The sequence below is a fragment of the Ascaphus truei genome, chromosome 1, assembly GCF_040206685.1.
Source record: "Ascaphus truei isolate aAscTru1 chromosome 1, aAscTru1.hap1, whole genome shotgun sequence".
In the NCBI taxonomy this organism is placed as follows: domain Eukaryota; kingdom Metazoa; phylum Chordata; class Amphibia; order Anura; family Ascaphidae; genus Ascaphus; species Ascaphus truei.
The window spans coordinates 402,981,705-402,994,234 of NC_134483.1; the positions used below are offsets into that span (position 1 = coordinate 402,981,705).

At 40.3% G+C, this 12,530-nt stretch overlaps 2 protein-coding genes across 4 annotated transcripts in view; one reads left to right on the forward strand and one right to left on the reverse strand.

Annotated features, from left to right (window-relative positions):
- The window catches only part of LOC142502090 (lecithin retinol acyltransferase-like), a 52,805-nt gene extending 47,806 nt beyond the window's left edge, over nt 1-4,999 (forward strand). Inside the window, exon 2 of the mRNA XM_075612921.1 lies at nt 3,557-4,999. Coding sequence (XP_075469036.1) covers nt 3,557-3,580 — 24 coding nt within the window. The 3' untranslated portion in view covers nt 3,581-4,999. The remainder of the gene's footprint in view (nt 1-3,556) is intronic.
- LOC142502068 (uncharacterized) overlaps nt 167-12,530 on the reverse strand; it is a 142,157-nt gene continuing 129,793 nt past the window's right edge. For all 3 annotated transcript variants that reach the window (XM_075612893.1, XM_075612879.1, XM_075612885.1), the window contains 2 exons: nt 3,678-3,768; nt 167-1,693 (listed from right to left, as the gene is read on the reverse strand). In XM_075612893.1, coding sequence (XP_075469008.1) covers nt 1,619-1,693; nt 3,678-3,768 — 166 coding nt within the window. In that variant the 3' untranslated portion in view covers nt 167-1,618. The remainder of the gene's footprint in view (nt 1,694-3,677; nt 3,769-12,530) is intronic.

Sequence of the window (12,530 nt, forward strand, 5' to 3'; positions counted from 1 at the left end):
TGAGGAATTGTAAGTGTTGCAACAACTTTATATCTATAGTATATAGTACTTTTTCAGTTACAAAGCAATTAAACAAAAATATTGTATTGTTACATTGGCAGTGGATGAAAACTAAATAGTGAAGAACTGTATCAATAGTAAATGTTTATCACATACATCAATAATATAATTTCAAAGGTTAACAATTTTATTTGTGATAACAAAGTGCAGTATATTGTTACTGTTAACATAATATGTTTAGTGCCATTTTTAAACAAGTTGAAACACTATAAAACAAGATATGTTTCTCATTAGCTGAATAAGACACGTTATGATATCCTGCATAGAAAAGATACACATCTGAACATAAGCGCTACCCATTTTCCTATTTTACATTAATGTATTACATTATTAAGAAGTGTAATGTAAACTTACCACAATACCCGAATACCTGTTACTATGTAACCTGAAACCAAGGCCATATTGACTAAGTGGGGCTATGCATCATACACAGCATTCATTGGAATGGCTCACAAGGTGCATTAATACTTAATAAATCCGGACCTCAGTGCTGTACTATACTGTTTTTATTGTGCACTGGCACTTAAATCAGTATTGTATGAGTAGTGTAAACGATCCCCCTAGACTAGAGAATGAGCAAAAATGACATGTTTTTCCATAAACGTTATAAGGGCCCCTAGGGTGCAAGTAGCATCATAAAGCTACCTTATGAATTCATTAAAATGAAAAATGCTACTTTGAAATTCCATACCTTACATGATATGTCATTTGTACATATGGAAATACACTTGTAACAATTTAAACCTATATTGCAAAATATTACAGATTGATTTAGGATGTTGTTATGGTAAAATCTCAGCTAATAAAATATGAGATTACAGGGTTTTTTTCTCCCTAGATAAGAGGGAGAGTAGTTTTTTTTAATTAGAATAGTTACATTTTGATCATAGTTACTTTGTGATTATTTTTTTATTGATAACTGGGAGGTGGGATGTTCATGTCACCCCATATTTACAGAGAGGTGTCATTCCATAATCCATCTTGTGGTGCCGGAAAACACCGTACCGCCCATTTATTATGCTCTGCTACTCAATATCCAACAATGCCCGGAGACACCTTACAGCAAAATTCACTAGAATGCTGATATTTACCAAGCCATGGGGTGTCTTGTGGAGTAGCACTGCTTAGTAAATATGGCCCATAGTTGCATACAACTGCCCCTAATGTCGCTAGGCCACAATTTGTTGGAGAAATGTAACACAGGCATCAATTTGGCAATGAGAAAACAAACTTTGCATAACAATCTTGCTCTTTTTTTTATACAAATTAGTACTTTTACAAGAAATAAGACATGACATTAAACAAATGCAGCACTTCTAATGTGTCACGTGAAAAATGTAATTATGGTACCAAAGCCACACATACACGGAAGTGCATATAACTGTGCACAACACTTTTGTATAATACACTTTAGCCAGTTCTGTTCCTAGCTAACTCTTTTTAATGTATTATTAGAAGTCAGTATCTTTCCCTTGATGCTTTGATTACTCCAGTAAACCGTTTGGCGCCACTTTCAAGCAGTTGAATAGTGAGAGAGAATGCTGAAGACGAACACTTCCTAATCGATTAAAGATTTCAAATCCGGGACGTTTTTGATCTCCAGGTCCAATAACATTTGACCAAATGCCTTGCCCTGGACGGAAAACAGAAAATAAACTCATATTTACCGGTAAATAACATCGATTGCATAGGTCCATAGCTGTATAGAAATATTAATTCAACTGATTAAATAAATGATAATATTAATAATGTTTTTTTCTTCTTCTATAGATAGCGCTGACATTTTTTTGGTGCCTGAGGCACAGGGAGAGAAAGGGACTTTCCCAAGGCCAAAACAAGCTGACACCAGGATTCATAGTACCTGGTTTGGCCTCTCTCAACCCCACCTTTTTTTCTCAATTACTGTACAGTTAGGTAGACCCACGTTACATAACCATTTCACTGCCAGGAGGCTTTGCTGGACTTTCTGTCAGTGTAAGGGTTAAGATGAGTTAAGAGCATGAGAACTGGAGGGCTGATTACCACAGCAGGTATATAAAGCCAGGGGAGTCACAGAGGGGTAGTATAGCTCTGATTCATTAGCTGACTGAGCATGTTAATTATGAGAAGTGGCCTATAAACTACTGTATGCACGGACCACGAAAAATACCACATTTAGCCTGAATCTATGTCACCCCTCATATACTGTATCAAAAAAACATTTACAAACCAATGGCTTATTATCTATTGCTAGTCCCTCTGACGCTGAATATGTAAGAGAAGCAATGCCAGCTTCACAAGATTATACTTTCCAAATACAAAGGCATAATTACACGTATATTCACTACTATACTAAATGTTTATGTATCCCATAAAATATGCTCAAACCTCCAGTAATTTGGAAGGACACTTAATAAAGACTTGCGATTAATTGATGGGCCTGCATCCTGAAAACTTTGATGGCAAACTTGGCCTAGCCATTCCTGATCATTGTTGGTTACATACAGTATACTAGCAGTTCCCCTTATCATGAGCTGATGCTGAGGTGGAAAAGGTTGATTCATAGACTGTAAAATAAATATATCGCCAAAGGGGACTGAAATGGAGGGGTATGTATCAAGGTAGTGCAATTTAATCCAAAACATGGCGCAAAATGTTTAATTTGCACCAGTGGCATAAGTACAAAGCCAGCTAAATTGGTTTCTTGTTTCATTTGATGCGGTTGTTGAAGGTTAATATGACCTAAACCTAGCAGATTCATTTAATCCAAGGAGAAGGGAAAATTGCACCAGTTGCAGGCGCAATTTTTGGTAAATAGAAATATTGTGCTGACTACTTATTAACACTCAATGTGAAGCAAAATTGGACCAAGGTTTCTTGATACACTGATGCAAAGTGATCCAGTTTACAACACTTAATACATTTTCTCCATTAACATTTTTTGAGCCTTATTGTAAAATACATTTCTTTCCCAAAGAAGGTATTTATTTTATTTAAAAATCACACTACATTTATTTTACATTTTTATTTTACTGCTTACTCGGAAAAAATATCTAATAGTGAGTACTTTCTTTTCGGAATCTGTGCTATCGTGGTCGAATCAGCAATATATGTGCCATTGACATTAATCACCGATACCTGCCATTAAAGTCAAGGAAGAGACTCATTGTAGTACACTTGTGCTGGAAAAAAATAGTGCAACTAATTTTGTACATAGGTTAAAGGAGTAACTCATTGGTAATGTTGCTGCCTTTGAAGTCGGGGAACACCGTTCTAATTGCAGTGTCAGCTCATCTTGTGACCGTGGGCAAGTCACTTAATCCCCCTGTGCTTCAGGCTTCAAAATTAGATTGTTACCTCTATGTACGAGTCAGGGACTCATTGTGCCTGCAAAAATCTACCTACAGCACCACATACTCTGTCAGTGCACTTTTGTTTGTTATGATTGTTGTTTATTATTGATGCCACTCCCGCCAGATTTACATTTACATTTTTGTCGTCTCCATTTTTGGATCAGGTTGACTTTGAACGTCTGCTTTAGCCAAGTGAGGCCAGGACCAACCGTTCCCTGGATTGGAAGGACCCAGCTGTCAACACGCAGTCTTGTTTGTGAAAATCTATGTATAAATATAAAATACCTGTGGGTCACTTCGCAATGATGCAGTGCCTCCACCACCCAGGGAATTCTTCAGCACGAAGTTTAATGCATGTATTCCTGGCAACTCATATCTGCGTTAAAGAAAAGAAAACATTTTAACACCGAATTATGCTATTCTCATTTTTTTGTTTTTTTAAATCCTATAAAAGCTTTACAGAATTTAAAATGATAGCTATTTTTGCAATACATTCAGGTTTGGCCTTGTAAATCATCATGTTTAAAGTTCTTCTGAATTGTATTGTATGTCTTTATTTATACAGCGCTAAAAGTGTACTCAGCGCTTCACAAAGAATACAGTACAGAGAATTATAATAATACAATAAGTGCACCAAAATCAGACAATAGGAAAGGAAATCCCTGCCCCGAAGAGCTTACGAATTCACACAAAAAGATACCCTAAAATGTATAAATGTGTTGGCTTAATGTGCCAGCAGGCAGCTATTAACCTTAAATAACTTGATACTTCCCCAACCTAAGAAAAAATTTATAGCATTTTGCATTTTCTTGTGCAAGTGATAGATAAGGATTGCTGCTCTTTGGTCTATGGGACTCGCTTAATAAGTATGTAATTTAAAAAAATATATGTATCCCTAACACTGCATTGCCACTCTCACTTGGTCAACTAATGCAAGTAGTAAAAAGCATATTACAGCAGCATTAGGCTGCACTTATAGTGCCCGGCGACGCGACAAAACAAATACATTGAATCCGTTGCATGTGCTTATAGTAAGCGCGATGGCGCGACGTAAAGACAAAAAATTTGGAAGCCAGTGAAATTTGATTTTGGGAGAGACAGTCGCCACATGTGACTGTCTCTACACTAATCACAGAGCGCCTACTGCACTCTGCCCTCCCCCTTCGTGACGTCACTTGCCTTGTCGACAGTGACGTCACTCAAAACTAAAGTGCAACTTTCGCCAGTGGCGATGGCGACGGTATCTGTCATCTAAATTTAGCATTGGTTGAACTTGATGGACGTTTGTCATTTTTCAACCTCATCTACTATGTAAATATTGTATGTAACTGAGTAAAATGCTTACTTGGGATGTTGGATGCAATTCATGGTTTGGCAGCATGTAGGAGTCCCATTACAGCCTGGCCAGATTATCAATGGAGAGCCACATAAACGCTACAGCAACTTTCAACCATTTTGTACCTGGCATATTCACAAGTACTTATTTCCTGGTTTTACTCCTACAGTATATACACAACATAAGGTAATTTCCCTTTAATAAATATATTCTAAATTATCACTGGTCAAGTTCAGCATTATATACAGGCGTACCCCGCATTAACGTACGCAATGGGACCGGAGCATGTATGTAAAGCGAAAATGTACTTAAAGTGATGCACTGCCTTTTCCCACTTATCGATGCATGTACTGTACTGCAATCGTCATATACGTGCATAACTGATGTAAATAACGCATTTGTAGAAATCCGTTTGCAATCCAGGGGGAGCATATAAGGGAGATAAAACAAAATACAATCTAAGTGTAGACAGTTTGATAACTTGTGGATCAATTCAGTGATTAGTCTTGGCTCATATGTGTGCCTACTCACAAGATGCAGGTTAAAAACGGGCAGTATAGCACAGTGGTCTTTGCGGGAAGGACCTCTATTCCAAGGAATAATGCAAACCTCCAATCTCAGCGGTGTGTATAGAAGAGAAAAGATTTCCATAGTGCAGACCAATCATAAAAAACGTAAATTTATGGGGTTTTAAAATTGAACACTTACAATAAACACATTTAAATAATGCATATATCACAATGCTGTGACAGAAGAGAGTTTGCTGTTGACTTCTGGCTCACCCATCACCTCCGGTCTGTGGACACTGCGTGGGACTCTGCTACGCTGGACTCTCCACCTCCCGAGATCTCTCTGGGGTGTACTGGTCCCGTCAGCTCCAGTCCTTGAGTTGGACACCGCTCTGTTGTGTTCCTGGAGCTCCCTCTAAGGCGTGCTGTCCTGTCCCCTCCGGTTAGCTCCGATATGTCACTTCCGGTTGGCCGCGATCCGTCACTTCCGGTTGTGGGTCTGCAATCTCTGACACTGCTTCTCTCCTCCTCTGGGTCGGCTACCACTCTACGCGTTTCGCCAATACGGTGCGTGGCTTCCTCAGGAGTGTCAAACACTACAGCAACTTTCAACCATTTTGTAACTGGCATATTCACAAGTACTTATTTCCTGGTTTTACTCCTACAGTATATACACAACATGAGGTAATTTCCCTTTAATAAATATATTCTAAATTATCACTGGTCAAGTTCAGCATTATATACTGTACAGCCTCTAAGAGTTATTTTAATCAAATGACTACGTCTAAATGTATTGCAACCATAGGCAACAGCCACGGTATCTACAACAGAATATAATCTGTGTCAGGGGACTTCTCCTGTCATGCAGTATCTTTCAGAATCTGCACAGGATCTGCAGTCTGTCCACATGCTTCAATTGCTTAAAAAAATAATAATATTTCATACTTCTTCCATGAAAAAATAATCCCTCAACCCAATGCAAGTTAATGGAAGATGACATCTCCTACCTTGACCAAATAGCCCTGATAAAAGTTTTCACACGATGGTGGTAATGTTGGTGAAACTGCCACTTACTAAATGGTGAACATTTTTCTTCCATAAGAAAGTAATAAAAACTATCTGACTATCTGCGCTAGTGCGCAGTAACAGCATGGTGAATGCCTTATTTTGTGCCCCACATTTATAGATAAAAGACCTTTTTGTATATCAGAAACGATCACAGCATGCCCTGAAAATACTATATTAATTCCAGGTGAAAAAAAGGAAAAACAGATAATACTAAAGTTCCTAATGTGTCACGGTAACGGTAGGGGTAAATATGACTGCATTTAATAAAAGTCAAGCCCTGTATTACCTCTACTTATTAATAATACAGTTGTATTAGGTCATGTGTATGTATAGCTATGTATTATATCTTAGCCTGGTTCCAGCACCTCAGGGACCAGGGGTTAATTTTGGTTGCAGGAGAAATGTTGCAAAAATTGTCTGGGACCTTTCCCTGTAACAGTTTTCATCTTGCTCTTTGTAATGTTGCTGTTAAACCCACCAATAAGGGGCTGTGCATGTAGACAGCACCTGGCCCCGAATGTTTCAAAGTTGTGAGTTAAGTTTATAAAAAGGTGGGGAGACCCCTAGCAGTTCAATTCAGCTCAGTTAGAGCTAGACAAGTTTCAGAAGTTTGCTGTAACTAAGGGAAGCTGCAGCGTCCACTCCTGTGCTGGTGCCAGGCCTGGAGTCCAGTTCAGAGATCATTGCAGGGGGAAGATCAGAGAAAATCTCTATAGGGAGGTCCCTGCGCCTAGAACTATAGGTTACCCTAGTATTTCCCAGTTGGGTATGTTGTACATGTATTGTTGTGGATTACGGTTTTCCAATAAATTAATTTAATAAACTCTTGTGTTTCTGTCTGGCGATATTGATCCCTGGTATTAGCCCTGGTCTCCCGTGACAATCACATGAAATGAAAACATACTGTGCTTCAAAAAAAGGAAATTGAGGTTAAAAAAAAAAGTAATAGTATGGGGAATTAAAACACTCATCGTTTTGGGCTGCAGGTATTTCTTGGTTGGTAATGTTTGTAACCCCATGCAAATCTCTCGCTGCTCTCCGAAAGCACCTCATTCCGTCCATCTCCCCTTGAAAGTTTTTCTCTCCGATATCCCCTTTACTCTCTGTTCCAAGGTGTTCCCATCTCCCTGTTCCAAGGTGTTCCCATCTCCCTGTTCCAAGGTGTTCCCATCTCCCTGTTCCAAGGTGTTCCCTTCTCTCTGTTCCAAGGTGTTCCCTTCTCCCTGTTCCAAGGTGTTCCCTTCTCCCTGTTCCAAGGTGTTCCCTTCTCCCTGTTCCAAGGTGTTCCCTTCTCCCTGTTCCAAGGTGTTCCCTTCTCCCTGTTCCAAGGTGTTCCCTTCTCTCTGTTCCAAGGTGTTCCCTTCTCCCTGCTCCAAGGTGTTCCCATCTCCCTGTTCCAAGGTATTCCCTTCTCTCTGTTCCAAGGTGTTCCCTTCTCTCTGTTCCAAGGTGTTCCCTTGTCCCTCTCAAATCTTCTCTCCCGTAGGGGCCTATCCTAGTAGCTGTGAGAAGTGCGAAAGAGCCCTTTTCACTCGGATATGCAGGTCTCCATATTCTAAAAGCCCTTGTCACATCTCCAAACCGTGCGAGAAAGGCTTTTTTGAAGCAATTTCATGCCGGCTCTGTAAATCCGATTGATAACGCAAAAATGGTTCAAGCTCGCTGGAATTCTAGTAGCTCGGTTAAGTTTACAAGGCAAAACCGGTCCAAATAACGGGCACAATTTTCTCACCACTGAAATGCCCACGAGATTGTGCGATTGCAAGTCTCACAGGCTGGTTAAGCTCTGCTGACCATGGGCTCCCTTAGGCTGCGGTCCCAGTGCTTTCTGTGCGTACAAGCAGCGCCCCTCAATAGGGATGAGCCCAGTACGCACCTTCGAGCAGAAGGTGCAGCCGCGCCATACTTCAAGATTTTCCAGAGACACTGAAGTGGAGTTTAGTGTTTGCGACGGAGGCGTGGCCACGCCAACACCGGCAGTTCAACCAATGAGGGCGAACCAGCCACGTGAGGTCATGGCCACGCCCCCGCAAAACCCCCACCACGCCTCCGCCCATTGCAATCACTCCCTCTCCCCGCAGACCTCAGATCGCGGTCAAGCGCCGGGCACGCGTGCTAAAGTGCTGACTGGGACCGCAGCCTTAGTTTATATGCTTAATTAACTATTGTATGATAAATTCTGCCCTACACTTCTGTCTGTCTCAGGCTGTAGATTGCTACAAACATATTTTCACCCATGTAAATGTCATTATATAAAAAAAATCATATTCATATGAACTACCTGTTTGGATTAATGCCTGATTGTCTCATTAAATGACAGGTGGCTTGATTAAAAGGCAAGTTGACTCATTTTATGGTATGTGAATTTCTAATGTTATTGCTTTGGAAAGTCGTTTCATTTAATGTTAGTTATGTCAATGTGTTTTTTTGCTGGGGGAGGAATTAATCATTTATAATGTGACCTATTTATGTTGGCAAGTCGTGTTCATTTCTTTTGGGTCAGAATGTATTACTCTTTAATATTTTTCATTTGATGTACCTACATTTGTTTGCCTGACTATATTTTGCACGCAGTGTGAAGATTGTATCCACAGAAAACTACTGATCTGGCTACATGCAAAAGAATTACACATTTTGCCAATGAATTTAGTTACTTCTTAAGTATCTTGTTGCCAATTTACAGCACTGAGTTTCCAATCATTAATGATAAACTCAGAGCCACAACACACTGGGAGTGATGTATCAAAGTCTCTCAGCTGCAAAACTGTGACGAAACTAGAGAGCAAATCTGCACCAAATGTATCAAAACAAAATTCCATTGTGTCCTATGGGCCATTTTTCTTTGATAAATCTGATGCAGTTTTTGCACCAGTTTTGCAGCGGAGAGACTTTGATACTTATGTGGCAGGCTTCATTTTTCTCTTGCAGTGGGATACGTTGGGACATTCTTCACCATGGCTGGCATTGAATACTATGAAAACTCTGTGATAATCTGCGTTGTAACTGGATAGGGTGTGTTATCAGGTGGAACACTAACGCCTGCAAAATCTGTAACCCCCACCGTGCTTTATTACCATCCTAAACCATTGATGTTGAAGCACCAAATTACCTTAACTCCCTTTAATAGAGGAATGAAATCAGGGATCCCCCAGAGCTGCATTGCACTATTTTCAGCTCGGGGGACCCTCCCCACCACCCCCCGAGATAATTACCGGCGAAGTTACCGATATTACTTCCTGGGGTTTAAATAGCCATCCAATAGGAAGCCACAACTGCTGATGTTGCGGCTTCTTGTTGGCCCAAGATTTGGCAGCCTGGAGGGAGATTTGAACCCAGTAACCTCACCGGAAAGTATCTTGGGAAACAGGGATTCGCCAAAGCTGCAATAGTGCACTTCTGCTCCAGGGTCACATGCTGTAATTGTGACATATTTTCTGCGGCTTCCATAGGACAAGACTAAGGCCTCGGACATAGTGCAATAACAGCGCTGAGCAGCGCTGACGCTCATGCTCTCCTGCTCAAACAGGAGCTTTTTTTGTATCCCTGCATGAGCGTCAGCGAGCGCGCTTGTGAGCCGGGTGGGAGGCAAGGCGGGACGGGAGGCGGAGCTAGCGCGCCACGTCAAGGCGCTGATGTCACGGACTGCCACTGGCTTTTGGCAATCACGTGACCAGCCCTGCGCTTCCCTCAGCGGGAAAAATAAAATTTCACTGTCGGCTGCAATTCCACACGCCTTTGCACGACTGCGGAAGTGCCGTCTAAAGCCGCACTCAGTAGGGATGATGGGGGTAAGTGGCGCTGCTCAGTGCTGTCTTTTGGACCATGGCCCTGGCCTTAGGGGCTAATTCAATATGCCATATAGCATAAAATCCCTTTTGACCTAAATGGGGCTTATCGGCCAATCACATTTTCCGCTTCAACACATGCTGAATTGTGCCTCAGGCACCAAATAAACATAGATTGTAAGCTCCACGGGGCAGGGACTGTGTCTGCAAAATGTCTCTGTAAAGCGCTATGTAAAAACTAGCAGCGCTATACAAGAACATGCTGTTATTATTATGATCATTATTAACCTAGACAGAAATAGACCAGGCGGATGAACTACATGCTTTCGCCACACGGGGGCTCTATTTCTATTTCGTTCTGTATAGATAAATATCAACGTAAACGTGCTTTGACGGAGTCTGGCTATCTATGCAAATTGATCAGTGCAAGTTAAGACATGTTGCAGATCTAGGCCAATTTTTGAAGACCCCCCCCCCCCATTAATTTTAGTTAAATATTGTGCACAAAGTAATTATAAGGTTGTTTGCACTGTTCACATTTAAAGCACATGAGTTAATTAGTCATGCATGTATTTAATTTCTATAAACAATTTAGCTACACTGTATCTCCCTGTTGCCTGGGAAGAGTTGAAAGTTGTTTAATTACTATAACTTGAATTGTAAATACAATTACAATATACCATCTCACTATTATTTTTTAAATACGGCTAAATAAAAAATTAGACTAATTAGACCCAGAATTACCAGATGGTTGTATGAGATGTCTCAGAAGGTGTAGTATGACCATATGTAACAGACTTGTGCAGACTTGCTCAGGTTTGGTTTACAATTTATTTCCCAACATTTTTTAAAGGTGTTAAAATGCACGCAAATGTTTCATTGAACATTTAAGGTAAAAATCAGAGGGCTGCATTTTTTTTTTCATTTTGAATGAACTTTGTGGCTTTCATAATTCGTGGATGTATTTTCAAAAATGTGCTCCCGTACAGAGCTCGAAATATGGCGAGAGATAGAAAATATATTCAAATGAGCTTATTTCCCAGGTGTGTTAACAAGTTTATCTCCTCGTGTTGTATAGTTGAGATGATAGATTTGGGAGGTATATTGGTCAATGAGTACTGTCTCTACAAAATAGGACTCGCTCTTTAGGAACAGAGTTGTAATATCCGAAACTGCCAGAATAAAAGAACAAATAAAAAATGAATTACGATTCATTTATTAGAATCCATGGCTGATAATTAACACCTCACACATAAACATTGGCTCCCTGCAGACGCACTTACCAGAATACCCTCCAACTGTCTCTGTACGTTCTTCCTACCTACCAATTAGACTGTAAGCTCTTCGGAGCAGGGACTCCATTTCCTAAATGTTACTTCTATATCTGAGCACTTCTTCCCTTTGTGTTATTTATATATTATTATTTATATGATTGTAACTATTACTGCTGTGAAGGGCTATGTACATTAATGGCGCTATATAAATAAAGACATTCATTCATTCATTAGACCCATTTGGCCCAGAATCAGTCAGGTGAAAGAGTTTGTAAAATAACAAACCAGCAGACTTAGTAATATATGAAAACAAACCACCTACTTTCATTGTAAGCTCTCCGGGGCACGGATTTCTTTTCCTATTGTCTGACTTTGCTGCGCTTATTGTATTATAATTCCCCGTACTGTATTGTCATTGTAAAGCGCTCACTACACGGTGGGCACTATATAAATAAAGATATACATACATGGCTGTTTCTACCTCATTTCATCATCACTCGACCTTACCACCAACAGATATAGATATAGACACACACACACGCGCGCACACACGCACACGCACACACACACACACACGCGCACACACACACACACCAAACCTTATGTGGTTGCAAAGAAAAGTGGTTTCTTTTACATTTATAGATGCAAAAGTAGCTAAGGCTAGTATCAGGCTCAAAATGGTGATATTATTACTATTAGTTGACTATTGTAATCAAAGTGGGATTCAATAAACCCTTTGGGTGCCACGGCACTCTGATGCGGTCACATGATTTCTCCGTCACTGATGATTGAATGGAAGGGGAGAAAGCCTCGTCCTTCCATTCCACTTCCCTCACGGGAGCGCAGAACGCCATCGCCCCAAGACAAACGAGTAGGAACATTATGATACAGCTAAAAAAAAGTGGGGACCCCTGTATATATTATGATATAGCTACATCATCATGGGGCCCCGGAGTGCCAGACCCCATGACGAAGTAGCTTCATCTAGAGGGGTCCCAGAGGCTTACAGTTGATTTATTGTTTATTATCTTCATCACTTCACCATGCAACACCTTTTATAACATTTATATGTAACATAAGTTACTATCACATACTTAATTTATTATCATATAAAAATGCTATTCGGGAAATTGTAATACCTTCAAAATTAGGAAAACATATTCCGA